General features: G+C 45.0%; 1 protein-coding gene and 1 long non-coding RNA gene across 6 annotated transcripts in view; one reads left to right on the top strand and one right to left on the bottom strand.

Moving 5' to 3' along the window:
• Window positions 1-1,135: 1,135 nt before the first annotated feature.
• The window catches only part of fryb (furry homolog b (Drosophila)), a 42,490-nt gene continuing 25,319 nt past the window's right edge, over window positions 1,136-18,306 (bottom strand). The window contains exons 32-67 of one of the 2 annotated variants that reach the window (XM_062407032.1): window positions 18,006-18,177; window positions 17,594-17,850; window positions 17,363-17,509; window positions 17,099-17,267; window positions 16,866-16,953; window positions 16,671-16,744; window positions 15,445-15,595; window positions 14,959-15,062; window positions 14,231-14,322; window positions 14,007-14,100; window positions 13,541-13,760; window positions 13,206-13,327; window positions 12,742-12,929; window positions 12,486-12,580; window positions 12,143-12,341; window positions 11,810-12,031; window positions 11,259-11,457; window positions 11,045-11,142; window positions 10,665-10,835; window positions 10,169-10,309; window positions 9,881-10,066; window positions 9,620-9,784; window positions 9,050-9,124; window positions 8,683-8,853; window positions 8,449-8,457; window positions 7,888-8,082; window positions 7,617-7,754; window positions 7,305-7,522; window positions 6,646-6,850; window positions 6,363-6,512; window positions 6,152-6,250; window positions 5,938-6,021; window positions 5,569-5,586; window positions 5,284-5,394; window positions 4,237-4,472; window positions 1,136-3,906 (exon numbers count right to left, since the gene is read on the bottom strand). In XM_062407032.1, the coding sequence (XP_062263016.1) occupies window positions 3,648-3,906; window positions 4,237-4,472; window positions 5,284-5,394; window positions 5,569-5,586; window positions 5,938-6,021; window positions 6,152-6,250; window positions 6,363-6,512; window positions 6,646-6,850; window positions 7,305-7,522; window positions 7,617-7,754; window positions 7,888-8,082; window positions 8,449-8,457; window positions 8,683-8,853; window positions 9,050-9,124; window positions 9,620-9,784; window positions 9,881-10,066; window positions 10,169-10,309; window positions 10,665-10,835; window positions 11,045-11,142; window positions 11,259-11,457; window positions 11,810-12,031; window positions 12,143-12,341; window positions 12,486-12,580; window positions 12,742-12,929; window positions 13,206-13,327; window positions 13,541-13,760; window positions 14,007-14,100; window positions 14,231-14,322; window positions 14,959-15,062; window positions 15,445-15,595; window positions 16,671-16,744; window positions 16,866-16,953; window positions 17,099-17,267; window positions 17,363-17,509; window positions 17,594-17,850; window positions 18,006-18,177 (5,322 nt within the window). In that variant the 3' untranslated portion in view covers window positions 1,136-3,647. Of the gene's footprint in view, window positions 3,907-4,236; window positions 4,473-5,283; window positions 5,395-5,568; window positions 5,587-5,937; window positions 6,022-6,151; window positions 6,251-6,362; window positions 6,513-6,645; window positions 6,851-7,304; window positions 7,523-7,616; window positions 7,755-7,887; window positions 8,083-8,220; window positions 8,458-8,682; window positions 8,854-9,049; window positions 9,125-9,619; window positions 9,785-9,880; window positions 10,067-10,168; window positions 10,310-10,664; window positions 10,836-11,044; window positions 11,143-11,258; window positions 11,458-11,809; window positions 12,032-12,142; window positions 12,342-12,485; window positions 12,581-12,741; window positions 12,930-13,205; window positions 13,358-13,540; window positions 13,761-14,006; window positions 14,101-14,230; window positions 14,323-14,958; window positions 15,063-15,444; window positions 15,596-16,670; window positions 16,745-16,865; window positions 16,954-17,098; window positions 17,268-17,362; window positions 17,510-17,593; window positions 17,851-18,005; window positions 18,178-18,306 lie in introns of those variants that run through there. The other variant, XM_062407031.1, reaches the window with a different exon arrangement.
• Window positions 3,805-9,281, top strand: LOC133970170 (uncharacterized). 4 transcript variants are annotated; one of them, XR_009924276.1, is made up of 8 exons: window positions 3,805-3,925; window positions 4,255-4,446; window positions 5,289-5,420; window positions 5,911-6,080; window positions 6,183-6,464; window positions 6,639-6,845; window positions 8,698-8,873; window positions 8,987-9,281. It is a non-coding gene; the product is annotated as an uncharacterized LOC133970170 (long non-coding RNA). The 4 variants fall into 4 exon arrangements; XR_009924274.1 differs by having other exon boundaries at window positions 5,951-6,080; window positions 6,183-6,845; XR_009924275.1 differs by having other exon boundaries at window positions 6,328-6,845.

Here is an 18,306-nt window from a genome sequence, read left to right as displayed (position 1 = left end):
TGGAGGCTTTTCTTCAACATGTTGCCCAGACTGACCTGGTCTGTTTCTTCTCCTGTCTCAGGCCTGCTGCTGTGTAGGGAGGCAGGGACACATCAACATGAACAGACCTCACCGCCAGGAACTGTGCTCTCGCTGCAAGGGCATGAGGCTGTCCTACGACTCCACCTACAGCTTCAAGTACACCTTCTGAGCTCACCCGGTCCTTTCGGGCTCTGACTGCATCCGATTGGCAGTTGCCTCCAATTACAGACTTTAACAGATTTATTTGTTCTCCAACCAGCGAGTAGCTGAATTTCAAAAAAGTGTCTCTGCAGGTCTCCGTTTCCCTCCGTTCATCCTGGTGCCTGAGTTCACGTGAAAATGTTATTTAGCTAAAAGAACGTTTGAGAGATTAACATTGCGTCTCAAATGGGAAACTGTTGTAGATTATTACTGCCGATGTTGTGTTGTCTTTTCTGCTTGTTTGTTTGTGTGTGTTAGCAGTCTGTTAATTTATCAACAAATGGTTCAAAGCTCTTCATGGAAACAATCAGCCATAATGTTAAGTGTTAACATCTCAGAGCAGGTGAAACTAAAAGCAGTCTGCAGAAGTGTTATCTGCAATATGGTGATAAAGTTGTTTATCTGCCACCCTCTGAGTGCCCTTCTCATTTCATTGTTTGTTTGTTTGTTGGATGAATTACGCAAAAGCAATTCATTCAATATACAAACAAAACTTTTTGAAGGGGTGGGACATGACTCATGGAAGAACCCATTACATCTGGAGTGGATTCAGACAAATGGACTGACTCAGGATGTTCTTTACTTTAACAAAGAGTTTTAGCCTCAGTGGAGTGATTCACTGTCCAGAACCTATCTAGTATTGAAGTTGCTCTCATTCTTGAAGTATTTTAAAATAACTGCACCTTGCAGCTCAGTTCAGGTTTGACTCTTACTGCTTGAAGGCAACATTCAGCTATTTCTAATCAACAGAACAATGATTAATACAATTGGATTCTGTCAATGAAACGTGGGTCAGTGTAACTCTTGACCTGGGTTACAACAATGAATAGTCCTGAATTCTAAATACAGCATTTTTGAAGAACCATCCAGTTGATAAAAGAAGTGTTGTGAAGATAAAGCAAAACACAAGAAGTAATTGATATGTCTTTACTTTGACACCGACTTGAACAGAGCATCAACTCAAAACAACTTCACAAAGGCTGTAAAAGTATTTACAAGGTGAAAAAAACAACTACAGTCTTCATCTAAAAAGCTTTAAAAATGTGCAATTTCATGTTTGGCATGCACACACACACATTCTCCCACTCTACTGGGGGGACACCCGCATGAGCTCAAAGCTCCCTTTTGTACCTCATACAAACATGATTGTTAATAAATAGTTCCAACACTCCATACAGTACACAGAAGATGCATGCATGGCAGTTTGAGAGGACAATACATCAATATAAAACCTAGGTCAAATGAGTTGATTCATAGCTGATCAGATATAAATAGGGAGAAGACATTTGTCCAGCGAAGGGGAAGTGACTACTCATGGGGGGGGGGGACGGACGAAGGAGAGTCACAAAAAGTGGCAGACGACAGGAAGTGTTGAACTTCAGTAGTAGCACGAGTTTAGTTTTGAACAACAACAGAGAGCGCTGAATGTCAGCCTTCCCTCACGTGTAAGGTAACTACAAACCACACACAGACATATGCTACTATGGTTGTGTGGCCATATCTATTAACAGTATACAGACAAAAGACAAAAATATTTGAGTGTATACATGCACCGTCCTCTTGGCATGTGAACATGTAAGGTCAAAGTGTTACAGTGTCGGACAGGAGGATATATACAGTGTGCACACTCACTAATGATGCTACAACTAGCCACAGAGGAGTGTGCCTCACTCACAGATAACGGCATGAATAGTCCACCATTGTTTACATCAGTAGCCGGAGGACAAGCTGACACAGAATATAAACAGAGCGAAGGGCAGCATTAGGAATTACTCTTGAATATTTTGCATCCGCTCTTTCTCTATCAGTCTTTTCAGTCAGTCTGGAGGGGGCAGACTCTCAGGGAGCAGAAGGGATGTGGGCGTACAGTAGAAAGCATCGAGCTGCGTCATGCATTGCACGGTTTCTCAAAACAGCAGACACAACAGGAGAGAGGAGTCACTCCAGGTTTTGGCTTTTCCCTCTCAGTAAAAGTGACGGCCCTTTCTCTCACAGTAACAAAAACAGTAAAGTAACTGCCCTCCTGTAACATTTTTCCATTTAATACCAAAATTCCATTTAGTGCAATAGCGAAAACTGTAACCAGTTATAGAACGCAGTGTCGCAGGTAGTTTCCTCACCGGTGATACAACCAGCCAATGGTGTCCTTCCTGAAAGAGGCAGTAGCAGTAAATCAAGTTCATCAGGTCTCGAGTTCCTCTGGAAGCAAGTTCAAAATCTGAGCCGAGCAGATTCTGTGCTGAATGAGGAGAACTTCAACTACACGCACATCAATTCCACAACATGAAGCTGCAAAGCGAAGCTCGTTCTCAGATAGAATAACATCAGGTCATCTTTGTCAGCATACAGCATTTTGTAGTATCCAGTGGGTTCAGTGATACATCCCATTATTTCTGGGTCATGAGTCGCTCTTCTTAAACCGTTAAAATCTCCAAGTGTCTCTGGTGTGTCATGTTCTCCTTTTCAGATTGAAAGATCTTCCGGTTGGTCAGAAGTCATTAGTTCTCTGTCACGGTGAGTTTAGACGTCTCAGGTCTGAACGTCTGACGGTTCATCATTCAGGAGCCCCCCTACGTTCAATAGGGGCAGGGCGGCGTGCCCCACCTTCCCCAGGTAGCGAGATAGGGGCGTAGCGGCTCCACCGAGGGAGCAGCAACAACCCCACGCTGCCCCCTCTCCTGGAGCGGTGGGGCAGGGAGGAGGGGGAGGGGGAGGAGGGGGAGGGAGGAGGGATGAAGACGGGACAGGGCCGCGGGTTAAGACTGTGTCGGGGCCAGGGTGCAGAGCTGGGGACGGGCTGGAGTGTTTGTACGGAGAGCGGGGGATGTGTGGGAGATGGGAGCCGGGTGGGGGTATGGGCGAGGCGTTTGTGTCATGGTGTGAAAGTAAGTTGGGTTCTGACGCTACAGTCAGTAATGTGTCTGATGTAAGAGATGATATTGAGTGTCTGGTGCTGTTTAAATGTGACAGCGGGGATCTGTGTGATGAGCGTCCTCTCAAAGGATAATAAAGATTAGTGTTCTCATCAAGATAACTCCTCCTTGGCTCTCGTGTGTGTGGCAGATTAAAATCTGTTTGGCCCGGGGTGTTTGAGCAGCTACGTGATGAGAAAAGATCTGGAGGTTTGGCAAAAGAGGAATCAGAGTCTGAAGTGGAGGATGAGGAGAGGAGAGAAAAGTCTGGCTCACGCTCTGAATGTGGTTGTGGCTCTAGTGGGGGGCGGGGCGGTGGGCAGGGATCTGCCTGGAGCTGTGCAACCGGGGCAGCAGAAACACAGGAGGAGGCAAAGGCCAGGTATGAGGGTGCTGGGCCTCCTCTTCCAGAGCAGAGGGAGGTGGAGGGGGTCTTGGAAGGGTCAGCGGCTGCAGTGATGGGGGAGGTGAGGGTGGGGAAGGAAGGGGAGGGGGGGAGCTCCTGAGGTCCTGTCAGAGGCTGGTCCCGGAAACGCTGGAGTCGGGGAGGTAGGTTGTGACGACCCGGTAACCCTGGGCGCGGCGGATCATGTCGCGGATCTCCCCGTTGAGCTCCAGCAGCTTGGAGCAGATCAGGCTGAGGTCCTGGCGGGAGCCGACCAGGGCGATGGTTCCCGTCTGGCCCAGCGTCTGGTGCCGAAAATAGATGTTGAGCAGCGTCTGGACCTCGGTCTCTGAGCTGCCACCGAACACTCCACTGGGCCACTGCCTCCTGAAAATGAGATGAAAAGGTGGGGGTGAGGGTTAATACACAGGTTAAAGAAAGAGAGCATTTTAGCACGTGTATATGTTTTGTGTGTAGATGTCACTGTGTGTTCACTCATTTTCTGGATGACTTTTTAAGGGGAGAACAAGGGTATGTTTGATGTCATGTTGATGAAAGTTGGGAAAGAATCAAACTTGTTTGATAAGGTCAAATACTGGGATGGTTTTTTATTGTATTTCTAATAATGGGAACAAATGTTGCAGCTCTGGACAATAAATTACTTTTTTTTAATCATCTGTCTAGTGTAGCAGCTTTGTAAACAGAATTTAAACTCGCCTGCACTCCTGGATGTAGCGCACAGCTTTGGTGAACTCGAGGTTCTTAAGGCACTCCAGTATGGCCTGAACGGCTGCCTCTGAGCTGGGGAAGCTGGGCACGACCACGGCTGCCGCCTGGGTGGCGTGAGCGTGAGCGTGGGCCAAGAGCTTCTGCTCCAGGTCGCTGGCCACTGCCGCCTCGGCCGCCTGCAGGCTGGTCTTCAGATCGGTGAGCTCTCGAGACATGTTCAGCAGCTGCAAGGAGGGAGGGAAACAGACGGGGATGGGTGTGTGTGAGCTTGAACGTAATCACAGTTCCAAAAGCATTTAGCTATAACATGAATAAGGATGAAAAATCATCTCATAACAAACTGACAACTGTTTTAAATGAATTTGTCATTCTTGGACAAAGTGGTACAGTAGTTGTTTTATTATCTTTCCATTATAACCTATTTCATCACATACACTGCAGTGCACTGTCTGAGATATATTGAGCTGTACAGGACAGAAATGGAAATGATAGAGCTCATTTAGAAGCACTCAGTGCATTAATGTGCACTTAGGTAAGTAGGCTACGATTGGGCTTCTTTAGAAGAAATTTTGTAAATGTCATTAAATCAGATACTCGTTTCAGTTTCTCAAAGTAGTGGATGAGGGAAACTTGATTTCTACATATGGGAGAAATTTGTATATAGTTCTTCATAAGATTAAATTAGACTTTAATAATGCCGAAGAAGTTCTGGTGCAAGCTTGCTCCAAGAAAAATACAATAACCTGCTATGTTCGTCACAGGATGATGTTAAATTCATCAGTTTATCTAAAGAAGGATGTGATGTGAATCTAATCAAACTTTTTATTGAACAGATGTTGAAACTGTTGCTGTCAGTTTTGAAGCAAGATAATCCAGAGAAAATATTTTATGTTATGTTATCTATTCTTTACGATCCACGCATGTGAACGGGCTCTCAAGTGAATCTTATCACATGTACAGAGAACAATCAGTTGAATAAACTGCAGTATTACATCTGTAAGTGTCATCTTCATGTGAAAGTACGAGTTGTCTCACCTCAGGCACAGAGCTGATGGCATGAACCTGACCAATGAGCGAGCAGTATGACTGGAAGAGGAGGAGCAGCTGGAAGTGCAGCTTGTAGAGCCTCTGACAAAGCTCCAGTTGCTAAAAGACATTAAGGAAGGAACAGAGTGAGATTTAACACACAGACACAGTCACACATGCACACAGAGGACCACAAACACACAGTGACACAACTAGCTGATTGCCTTGTGCTAAGCTAATCTGTCCCGTAGGAATCTAAAGCAGTGAAGTGAAGAAACGTGGAAGAGAACTTACTGCAAGAGACTCCATTTGCTAGACAGCGAGAGAGCATGTTAGGGAATCAGAGTGAGGTGAGAGGAAGACAAAGCATCAATCAAACACATGCACAGCAAAGCATCAACTATTCACAGTCAAGCCAGCAAGAATTAGTCAACAGTATAAAGAATGCGGAAACTGTACATTTCAATGAGTTCTCGGTGGCTAAGAGGAAAAGTCAGGATGATAAAATAGATAACAGAGCAAACACGTAAAGGGAGCAAATATCTCAGCGTAGAAGAGCAACGAGCTAGATGAGGAAGGTTCCTATATGTTTTAGTGAGTTTGTGTATAAATTCTACGTGTATCTGTTTGTTACAGTAAATAAAATACATTCTCCGTTCGCACCTTCTCCTCCGAGTCTCCGGGCTGGCATGAAACTACGCTCTCACCAGGACACCGTGGAAATGTGTCCCTACAGTTCCTCAGCCACTGAGGGGGAAACATGATACACAACAGGAGTGGGAGGAAGAGGGAGGAGATAAAGGAAGGTGGGTCAGTCACTCATTTCAAAGATGAAAAACAAAACTAGCTTAGCAATAATGTCCAAAGGCTGACTTACCAATACAGCAGCCTCCTCTTTGGTGTTGTAGGTGTCCAGGTATTCCTGCAGCTCCAGTGCACTGAACTTCATCTTTTCAAGGAGACCATAGGACATGATCTGCAGAGAGAAAAATAAGGGTTCCATACATTTGACTTAACTAACTCAACATAAATCCTGTTTCCCATTTTTTGCAGTCCTTTGCACAGTTATGTCTGCCAGCAGTGCTCACCGTATCAGCATCGATGTAGATTGTGGGACAATCGGAGCAAGTGGTTAGCATCTGTGAGGACCTTTGGAACTTTGATCCAATGCCCCTCAAGCCCTCTCCCAGGTAAGTAGCAACATCAGTCGTCAGGGTGCAGAACTTCCCCTGGATGTTCTGGGTGAGGAGGAAAGGTCGAGCAATTATTATACATTCTAACACAAGAGAACCAAAGAGTTAAACAAAAACACTGCAATACAAATATATCTACCTAAAGTGAAGAGTTGTCTATTCAACAAGTAGGATTTACCTTAAAGAGAGAGGAGAAGACTTGGAACGTGTACACGGCGCAGGACCCATCTGAGTCTGTCACGAGCTGGTTGATATGACAGCGCCACGCGTCCTCTGCATCGTCACACACTGTCGGTTGGAAGGCTGCCAAGATGGCGGAGAAAAATGGAGAGGGGGGAGGAGGAAAACCAAGGTCTTCCAAGTCATCTACATCATCACGTAAGCTGTCACCATGGAAATGGGAAAGAAATGGGGGCACAAAGAAAAAAAAAAAGGATTTGATACCTTCCCCCTAGAAAAAGGATTTTATATCCAAATCAAGTGCCCAGCTGCATCATGGGATTATATGAGCTGGATAATGTGTTCGCTTCTATGTAGAAAAAAATAGCAGAACATATACAGCTTACACCTAATGGACCCAATTGGAAAATAAATACTATTATCTAAAATGTCTTTTCAGCAGACTTGATTGGGAACGATATAATAATAACAACCTGATCTGTCCAAGTGTTGTTTACACAAACATTATGGTTGTGGCAGATTGAAATAATCTCATCACTGCAGTTTAACCGAGGTTTAGGTCCAACCCCGGTCAATCTGTTTGCTGGTAAAAACTTCCAGTGAGATAATATTCCATATAGTTGTGTTCCTGCTCTGTGTCTCCTCTGTCTCATTCACCTGGGCAGACAGTTGGGGTCTAGAAAGTCCAGCGGTGGTTGGCAGTAGTCTGGATTGAGGCGGTGGTCCTGGTTGGGCAGCTGATCCTGAGGCTGCCCCGGCAGCTCCAGGGTGAGGCTCTCGCCGCAGTCTGAGCCGTGAGGGAGCTCGTTGGTGCTCAGGGACAGCTCGTCGTCCTGGGCTTGAGTGTCCTCATCCTCACATCCATACACCCTCCCCTGAGGAGACACAGAGGTTAGGGTTTCCCAAGGATAGCAAATGTGTATGTACAAATAGAAACAGTGTGTATCTTTACTAAAGTGTATCCCTCACATGTAGGCCGCTGAGGTCATCAAGGATGCCCCCATGGCCTGGTGTGGTGGCATTGAACGAAAGTGGGTCGGCAGATGTGTCATAAGAAGTCGACAGAGAATCGGTGTGATTTGTCTCCTCTGATGGAGAAGGGTTAGTCTGGAAGAGGAAGGGAAAACAGGAACATCTATCATTGTGGCTTATTCTGTCAAATTATGTCTTTACACTTAATTAGGGGACTCAAGTGTTTCAGGTATGTGTTTGCACAGATCCAGCAGTCAAGGCTACGTACGAGCTGAGAGTGAGAGAGGCTCTGGCTGGTTGAAGACTCCTCCTCCTCTGACGACTCATCCGAATCGTGGGGGTCCTCGTGACCCAGGCTGGGAGTGCTGCCTGAGTGCTGGCTCTCCTCTAACATGTCCCCCAGCTCCGTGCTGTCCAGAGATCGCCGACGCACGCCCCAATTAAAGTTATCGACAGTCTCGCCCTGAATAAAACACACGCATATACATTGGAAGACAAGTGCAGAGGCGACAGTTGCAAGGAAGAAGAACAATGGCTGCTGAGAAAAGAGTGTCTGACGACAAGCACACGATGCAGAATGAACTGTTATGCATGGCATGAAAATATTCTGGAAAGGCTGTTTGCATCCAATAGGATATTCTTTTTCCCATTAAGAATTTACAACATCGTTTATCTCCATTACGACAGATAGCAATGTAGCTGCAACCAAGCTGTGAGAGCAAAATGAAGCACAATCAACATGTTTGTTTTTTCAGTGGGAAACAAAGGAGCCAGCAACCCCAAAGCGTTGATTAAAGCTGATGTAAATACTCAGTGTGAGACACCTTACCTGGAGCTCCTAGGTAGCGAGGGGAAGAGAGAGAGACACAGAGTTAGACAGAGAGAGAGACACAGAGGAGGGGCAGAGAAACACATTTCAAATATATTGATGTTAAAGAAAGACAGGTGGAAAAACTAAAACACACAAAAAAAAAGGTAAAAGGGAAGGAAAGTCAGACACTTTATACTGTTAACTGTATGTCAGGTGAGCATGTGGTGATAAACAGTGATATATGATTGTCACCTCTCCGTCCTCTAGCTCCACATCCAGGAAGTCAAAGTCTCTGAAAACCCTGAACTGCTGCTCACTGGCGGTGTCATCGAGTGTGTCCTCTCTAGTCCCGCCCTCCTCCGATGACACGCCACTCTCTCGCACCTCCATCATGTCCAAGTCGCCACACGATGAGAAGATCACCTGACGAGAAGGATCAAAAGGTAATTAAACTCAGAGACAGAGAGTAAAGCTCTTAAAAAAATATTCTCTGTTCAATTCTGGAGAGACAGGGAGAAGTTGCTGAATTTCAAAAGTGACTTCTGCTCTTTTGTAGATTCCTGTAATAAATCACAGCACATGGAGGATATTGTAAAGAAGAAACGAGGACGTAGCTTACAGATGGGTTCTTTGTGAGTCCAACTTCTTGTCCACAAAGAGACAAAACGTTCACCAGCTTCTCTCTGGTTCTTTTCTGTAGGTAGAAGAAAGACAGTGAGCGATTAAAGTATTAATCAAAGAAGGAATAAACATAAACTCTAAACTACTCAAGATAGTCCCTCTGAAGTTTCTTGGCTTGTTTTCATCTGCTTCAGCTGTATAAATAACCAATAAATAATTTGTGCCCAGCTGTTTGATGACTTTTGTATTTAGTCTCACATAGTTTATAGTTTGTACAATTTAACCACAGCAAGTATCTGCAGAGAACTTACGAGTCTGATGTCAAAACAGCGCAAGTGCCAGCGCATTTGTTACTGGATATATCAAAGCAGTGGCAGCTTTGATATATGTGCTTGTCAAAGTAATACAGCTCAAAGCTAGAGTGGAAATACCAAACATCATTAAGATGCCACGTCAAGGATTTACAGCTAAAGCTACATGAATAAATGCACATAAAGAGACAGGTTGACAGTTGTGACAGATCTGCAGTCGTGACATGGCAACATGTTAATGTCACATCCAACTTTACCTGAGATGACTGTGGTCGCCTCCAGCTGACGGGCACCAGGATGGTGTTGGAGTTGGATCCAGAGGAAGTGGAGGAAGTGCTGCGGGTAACAGCCATGGCTCTGGCTTTCCCCTCTCTGCCCCCTGAACCCTGGAGTTCATCAAACCGACGGCCAATCACTGGAGTCTGTAAAGAAAACAATTATGATGTGTCGTCACTGAAATTGTTTCTAAAAAAAGCTTCATACTGTTTAGTGTCAGTTCTGTTTAGCTGCTTCCTCACCTCTGAGATGTCGAAGGTGAAGTCCAGTGTTTTCCCAGGCAGAGCCTTGGCTGAGCCGTCCCACACCCTGCTGACCTCGAGGTTGGAAAGGTCACCCTGAGTGTGGCCGTACGCTGGATGAACGAGGCTGGCAGAACGTGATACCACGAGTTTTAAGATGTTCAGAGCATCCTTCCAGTGTATGGTCTGTGGAATCACACACAGAGTATAAGAGGGACAGCAGTGCATAGTTTATCAGAGTCGTAGTGGATTGAGCTTCAGTACAGACAAGTACTGTAGGACGCTTACCTGGACAAACTTCTCAATGGTCTTGGTGACATCAGCATTGAACTGTTTGACGTGAACAGCCGTCAGGTCCATGTGACTGAGCAGACAGTAGATGATCTGGAGGAGAGACTGCTGCATGCTGGGAAGGCCCTTATCCAACAGCTAAGAGATGGAGAGAGACATTTAGCTCACGAAAAAGCACAGGACCACAAAATGAATCTTGCTTCTGGGCAAAGTCAAGAGTTGAATGAGAAGAATAGCTTTCACGAACTTCTATCTTCAATATATCAATATGAACCCTCACTGCCCCTGACTGGAGAAATGGATCACTTACTAGCTGCCCTTGCTTCACATACACCATTAACTAGCACCATAACTATTCAGCAAACTTACTCTCCTAACATGCAACAATTTATGCCAAATACTTACAATAAATTCCTGTAGCTACACCAGGAGAAAGATAACCACCTACATCTAAAAAATAAAGGAATAAAAATGCATATTGATCAAGACTTACCTCAGCCATATAGGTGACCATGCTCAGTGTGATGTCGGAGAAAGCTTCATGGAGGTAGCGACAAACCACACTGACCCAGGAGAAAGGGTCTCTTGTGTAGGAGCGTGTCTTGTAGAGCGTCATCACATGGGCCAAATGTGACAGCTTGGTTTTCTTCTCCACCAAACACACCTGAGAGGCGATGATAGAGAGATCATGAGAGAGTGTGGAAAGCAAAGGCACTCAGCTTTAAAACTGCAATGATTTATATGCAATCTCCCTTTTCGGAGCCTGTTTATTTCTGACACCTGCCTAATGAAGCCTAACATAAAATAAACTGCAGTAACCCAAAGGAAATCGAAATAAATCAAACCGAGCTCAGGTGATGAATTGCAATGTACCTGTGCGATCCTCTCCGCGCTCTCTTTACAGAACTGAGTGGGGTGGCCAAAGTGCAGCACCAGGTGAGGCAGCAGACACAGCACGTTCAGAGGGAAACCTGCACAGAGAGAAGAGGTCAATCCTCAACAACACCCTGAGGGTATAAAAGCAACAGTTTGTCCCTGACTCAGTTGAATCCACTCTAAAGGACTCTAAAAGGACACCTGCACGTACCTATAGACTGTGAGCTGTCCACCACAGGCACACGGGATACCGGCGTGAGCTGGCAGAAGAGCTGCAAGGTGAGGTCGGAAGTGGACTGGGAGGTAAAACCCTTCAACAAAAGCTGCTGAATCCCAGAGAAGCCGCTCCACCTCAGCTGAGCCTGCAGCTTCTCAAGGCGCTCACGGTTCTCCGCTCTGTCCAGAGGAACCTGGGAGATGGAGAGGAGTTTTTTTCTGGATTAGACGAAGCTGGTATCAGCGCATAGTGACCTGAGGCCTTTGTATTGTATTTTGAAGGCTGGGAACTGTTCCCACTGGACATGAATCAAGAGTTAGTTCTGGCACTGCTCAGTGCTGATAGCTGTTCTCACCAGCTTAGGGTGCTTTCATTTTCATATATAATAAACTACAATTTTTAGCAATTCTACAGAGTGTGTAAGTGGCTCGGTTGTTCAAATGTCTTGTTTCAGTGGGAGCTTCTTCTGCTTCTTCTGTAGTTTTATCTCTGTTTTACAATTGTATTACTTTCGCTCTAAGATCAGTAAGTTTCATGTCATCTACCTTTGAAAGCAGCTTGTGAACCAGACGAAGTGACATCTGATATTCAAACTCAAAGTCCGACTCCATGAGTGCCACGGCCACCCAGAAGACTGTGGCCAGTATCGATGAGGGATGAGAAACGTGGGCGGGGTCCGATAGAACACTGGGATCGATACGATTGGTGGATGACGTGCAGGAGCCAGGGATTCTTCCTGATCGGGAGAGGCCGTGACTGTTGCAGGCCTGTAGATTGAAATGAAATAAATCTTTGTGTCACAATTAACACAAGACACACAAACAAGATCATACCTCAGCAGAAAACTATGTGATATAAAGAGAATCTCCCTCTCTTGCCTGTATGCGATCCAGAGTTGCACTGCGAGGAGGATCGTACGACGGGTTGTTACATTCACCAAACTTCTTGGGGACGGAGTAGGAGCGTTGATGACGTTGCGATGACAACCCCACGAATCCTGGGCCAGGGAAGTTCAACTGGCCCGTGCTCTTCCTGTTCATCAGTTTTTCACTGGTCACAAAGTCTGGTGAGGACGTCCTGTGGACCACACGAAGAGGCAATAAATAAAACAGAATAATAATTAACTCAATTAATGTTGAGTTCCAGTATTAAAATAAAGGTTGGATGAATGTTTCATTTGATGTCAATGCTAATTCATTTTTAGAAATAGCTGAGACGTACCTGGTTAGAGCTGCCATAAGGTCGCTGTTCTTCAGACATTCTGCTAAATTTACCACCACTGACTCCAGCGTCAACAGCACCTCCATCACATACCCCTGAAACACGTGTCGTTTGATTCAAAGGGCACAAAAAATCTGCTTCGACATACATTCTCTTTTGCAGTATTAAAAAAGGGTGTGAAGTGCTGAAATACTTACTACTCTACTCTCTTCTACTGTCTCAAAACCAACAATCTCTCACTTTTGCCGTTTCTCACCTGCACTTCATCTCCGTGTTCTCCCACCACCTCCACCAGTCGTGAGATCAGGTCAGAGACGGCGTGGTTGTTGATTGGTTGTTTGAGGGCTCTGAAGATCTGGAAAGAGCGGCCGGCATAGTGACGCGAGGAGCTGCACAGGGCTGTCTGTAAAGCCACGTCACTCAGCTCCTGCTCCAGGTGGAAGTCTGTCAAAACAGATACGGTACAAAGACACTTTAATATTCAGCTAAACCCACATGTGGAGACTTGACACATTTATGCAGACGGCTTATTATTTTTGAGAGGTGATGTAAACGTTGGAGAAGATTGGCATTTCATTATTATGCATTTCGTGCCATCGTGCTGGATGTTTCATTACCTCTAAGACAGATATACAGATATGACTCGTAAGGTAGCAGTGTGTCCTGACATCTCTGTTATTCATTGCCAGGTATCTAGCAGTAACATGATTGGTGCCTCACCAGACTTGGACTCCTTGAAGACAGAGACGACGTGCCGTAAGAAGTTGGAGAGCTGCTCCGAGCTCTTGGAGTTGGGGTTCTTTGGTGTGATGTCCTCGTGCACCCACAGCGGCCCAAACGCTCTGAGCAACAATAACACAGTACTCCAGGCACTGTATACCCACCACCAGTAACACCACATACATGTTACACAAGCACTAAAAAAATATATGTGCACAGCGCACACACGGTGTGCTCGACAGAGAGAGATTTACACTCACACACACACACGCCTGCCTGCTTGGACATGTGGTGTCCTCTAGGAGTTCACAGAACATTGGTGGAGCTGTGTGTACCTTGTGGAGAGGAACTCAATGAGTTTGTTTGTCTTCTCATCTGTCTCGTTGGACGCATCTTCAAGATCCTCCAGGTCATCAGGGGTCACAAGTGGCAGATTTCCAACACTGCCCGCAATGCTGCCGCCACCCAGACTGGCAGAGGACGAGTTGGAGGTGGAGCAGAGGCCTGAGTCGGCCACTGGAGAGGCCTGCCACTCTCGCAGGAAGTCTGGTGCATCTACGAAAATTATGATCATTTCCAAATAATGGCAATGGAGAATTAAAAAGAGGAATCAGGAGACGACTTATCCCTTTGACAAACCCTAAAGATCAAAAGGCAGCAGTTCACTACATGAAGTACAGTTTCATGCTCACTAAATGATTACAGATACATTGACAGACAGACAGGTGGACATACTGAGCACTAAATCCCCACAGATTATATTACAGGAGGATAAATAATGTGCATTTGGATTCCACTCACGGGACTGCTGGTACTCTGTGTGGTAGCTGGACTTGATCGTGAGCGTCTTGTTGTCACTGATCTCTCTCGTCAGCATCAGAACTGAGGCGATGACCTGGAGAGATAAAATAGAGGCAACTCTTCTTCAGAGCCTACCAAAACCTTCCATGTCTACTTCTACTTTTGCAATTTCTTACTAGCTCAGAATAAAATTGTAGAATAACGACTCAGAAATCTGCTCAAACCTGGAAGTTGTTGTTGCAGGAGAGGGCGATGAGGAGGTGGAGAAGGAGGCGCTTGCTGTGTTCGTAGACCTCTGGCCGGTAGTGGTCCAGGCCTGGCCAATAAAATACACATCCGGTAAGACTACATCAACATTAGGATTCTGCACAAAGAGCTGAATATAACTGTACTACACATACATTTTTGTAATCTCTACCCTCCCGGAAACACAAGCTTGTAAATTTCTTGAATTTAAATACACAAAAAGACTTGAATTAACACTAGACACTGTTCATGTCCCCTGAAATGTTGGGGTTGAGTTTCATAAATGGCCACAGTGGCTTGTCGTGCTTCACTGGTTGTTATGACAATTGGCAACATGTGATCCAGTGTCTCCTGTTTCTTGTGGACACCATGTACATTTTGTCAAATGAAACAATGCAAGATTGATTCTTGGACTGTAGATTGCGCACCTGCACAGATTGATTGATACCACACAGCCTGAGCTCCAGGATTAGAATGCTGAATATGCAAAACATAATAATGCATTTCTGACAGGTCAGGTATGTATCCACATTAGGTAATGTGGAAGATACGCCCTCTGAGTTGACATGTACATTTGACAGATGTGTGTATTATGAATGACCTCTACGCTGTATATGCCTCTTACTTATCTTTCTAAAATGAATCAACTGAGGACAAGAGTTGGTGACTGAAGTTCTGTCTATGAGTGTACATTGTGTGTTCCTACCCAAGAAAAGGGCATGGAGTAGCAGGGGCAGGTGCAAAGCCCAGTCTTCTCTCACACTGTGGTCCACCACCATTTCAGTCATGAATATCACCGCAATGTTACACCTGAGGACAAACACATGCACATTTTTGTCAAAACACAGAGAACAATTCAGTGTAAAGTTGTAATAAGAAACAAATAATCATCTTCACTTAGTTCGATAAAGAACTTTTTGAAGTAAGTGGTTTTGAGGTGTGCAGAGAGACGAAGATAAATGCGTAAAATAGTTGCTCCCTACATAGCAGAGCTGACTTGGTTTCATTCTGTGCTGCAGTTTATCAACCATCTGTGAGTAGGTTTGACTCGTCTAGTCTGAGAGACTGGTGACTCTGCTGATCTGCTGCTGATAATAGCATCACTGTTCCAAATCTGAGCCGGTTTTCTTTCATTGTTGTTTCAGAGCAGATTTGTCTTCCCCTTGTGAGTCCGTGCTGAGCTTGTGTGTACCTGTGCAGTGGTCCTCTAGGTGTAATGGTTTCTGGGAGGTAGTCAACCAGAGGAGCCCAGCAGCCACCGTTAACAGGCATTGGTAACGGCTGAGGACGGTTGGTCTCCAGGACACTCAGTAGCCAACCAGCATATGGTGGGAGAGGGTCACCTACAGAAACAAAGATTTAGTCAATAATATTGATATGCATAATTCACATGGGGTTTCTTGTTCTTGAGTATAAACACTGGAACCACGACAGCGTGATGAATGTGAAACTAACTGTAGTACACAAACCTAATAGTATGGCCAATAACCCAACCAGCAATCAAGCAGAAATCTTAATTTAATGTTTTAAACTTAAACAACAAAAATAGATATAAAGTCAATATAGACAAGTGCTGGGTGAATGCTGTTACCATAGGAGTCAGGCTAGATGTTTCCCCACAATTCCAGTATTTACACTAAGCTTAATTAACCTTCTGGTGGTGTGTAGGATACAGACGTCATAAAGCATTAAATTACTTATATATTTAAATTAATATGTATTTCTTAATATGTCAGAATCTAGGAACCCCTGGGCAAATTACGTGAAGTGAAAAGAAGTAAATAAATGAAGTGAAAAGAAGTCAATGCAACCCCTGCAACTTTCATTATTAAATAATTAAACAGTAATGTCCCAAGACTTTTTTTTGTTAAAGTGATTGGCATAAAATAGAATCTACTTGTTATGGTTTAATCTAAAATAGTTGTGTCAGGTCATAGACCAGTTAGAGTGTCCTCTGCTCAGACAGCTATGCTCCTGAATTGACCTGTCCTTGTACTTGGCTGGTTACATCACTGCTTAGTCACATAAAGACAACAGCAGCAGACTCTGGAAGCCTCCCAACACAGATGATTGCATAAGATCAACTGTGGTAGAGGTTGTACAGTGTCTTAGCTTGAGTCCAGATGAAGTGACATACAAGCTCCAAAAATATATCTAGTGAATGAGACGTGTGTTACTTCAGACTGTTCTAAACTCCATGACAGTCTCACCATAAATGCTGTTTGCACTCTAGGTATGAGAGGGGATTAGTGGCAGTTAGCTTTTTTTATGTCTTAATCTAAAGTGGTGAACAAATTGTGTCTGACAAGAAGAATCCATATCTCACAGCTCCCTTCCAAAGACAGACAGGTGTGACTCCCCTCTGGCGGTTCAGTAAATTATTTCCCATTGATTCTCACAAGAACCAAGAGAACTTACTCTTTTCGTCCTCGTAGGAACCTCCAGAGCTGTTGCTGTAGCGAGACTCAAGTCTGTTGTGCGCCCTCGCCCTGCTGTGAAAGAACAACATCACAAGTAGGATTTAGAATTTACAGATTTACTGTGAACAGTTTTATTCCAACATTTAAAACCACATTAATTAGTATGAGTTTATAAACATGTATTGATACTGACCGCTCTTCCTCCCTAACCAGCTTGTTCTCATCTGTGTCTGGCAGGTTCTCCTGACCGGCCACCACAGTGTTACTGCTGGAGGTGGTGCCTACACATGAGAGACATTCAAGACAACCTTCAAAACCACAGGACTGTCAGAGCCAACAATATGTCGCATAACAAGCTGTCAAGTTCAAACACTGAGTCAAAAGTCATTTCAAATCATAGATCAGGACATGAAGGTCTCCCCTCACCGGTCTGTGAGGTGGAGGCTTTGTTGCTGGCAGCAAAGCGGTAGAAGGGAGGGTTGTCACAGTGCAACACCACTGGGTTGACTGGGTCTGTCTGCTGCAGCTCAAACAGGAGCTCCTCCATAGTCTGGATGGTGTTGTTGCGACACAAGTAGATCACCACCTTCTTGATCTAAAACAGATGAAAACATGTTTCTCATTCAACCCTGCTCATTTGTATTAGGGTATTTTTCATGAGATGTAATACACACATCACTTTAAACTTACATAAGGCAACAGTGTAGTGTCACTACTGACTCCACACAGGCTGATAAGGAACTGCAGGGTGATCCGTAAGTTGTTGCTCCACCTCTCGTTGGACACGAGGGCGTTCCAGGCGTTTTCAATCTCTGGGCCAGGAACCTCGTCTCCATACTGACGATGTAAGGAAGCACAATCAGTTAAAAGGCAGGAGATATCACTGGGACATAGAGTAATTTCTTAAAAATGATTTCTGACCTTAGCAGTCATGAACATGAGGTTGTTGAGCACCAGCGAGGTCGCCTGCAGGGAGCCCCAGCCGTTACCTCTCAGACTTGGGGATAGATTCATGCCCCGCGACTGACCGCGAGGTTCTTCCTCTGGTGTGCAGGGGCTGGAAGCAGGGGGTAGGAGCCCTGTGTCCACCAGCTCAATGTTACTTAGCCAAGGCAGCAGGTAGGACAACATGATCTGTCTGCCATTGGAGTGGGTTGTTGAGAAACGCTGGCTCACCTCTGAAACAGTTGAGAAATGTCAGAGATCAAATCTAACATTTGTCCTAATCTGTCTGCTTCATTATTTAATGGATCACAACATAGCTTTCTCGAAACTAAAATTACAATCACTGTCTGTGCATTGCCTGTGTACATCTTAAGCATCAAGTCTTTACCTGAGAAAAGAGGCAGTGTGAGCTCCGGGTACATGCTGGCCAGCTGGATGGAGAGCTGAGACAGGTTGACGCTGTAGAGGGGGGGCAGGGGGCCGTGTGTTCCATACAAAATGTTACCAGGCTTCTGCTCCACCATCCGCTTAGAGTACGCACACAGCTTAGACTCAAGCACCTGCAGACAAATGCATCAACAGGATTAGATTTCATGCTGGAGTTCTCCTTTTAACCTCTACGTGTGTAATTAATTACTTATATACACTGAATCTATGTCTTCTCTGTTTTTTGTCCATGTGTGAATCTA

The sequence above is a fragment of the Platichthys flesus genome, chromosome 15 (assembly GCF_949316205.1).
Source record: "Platichthys flesus chromosome 15, fPlaFle2.1, whole genome shotgun sequence".
NCBI classification, from domain to species: Eukaryota; Metazoa; Chordata; class Actinopteri; order Pleuronectiformes; family Pleuronectidae; genus Platichthys; species Platichthys flesus.
This window is presented reverse-complemented; position numbering and strand designations above follow the sequence as displayed.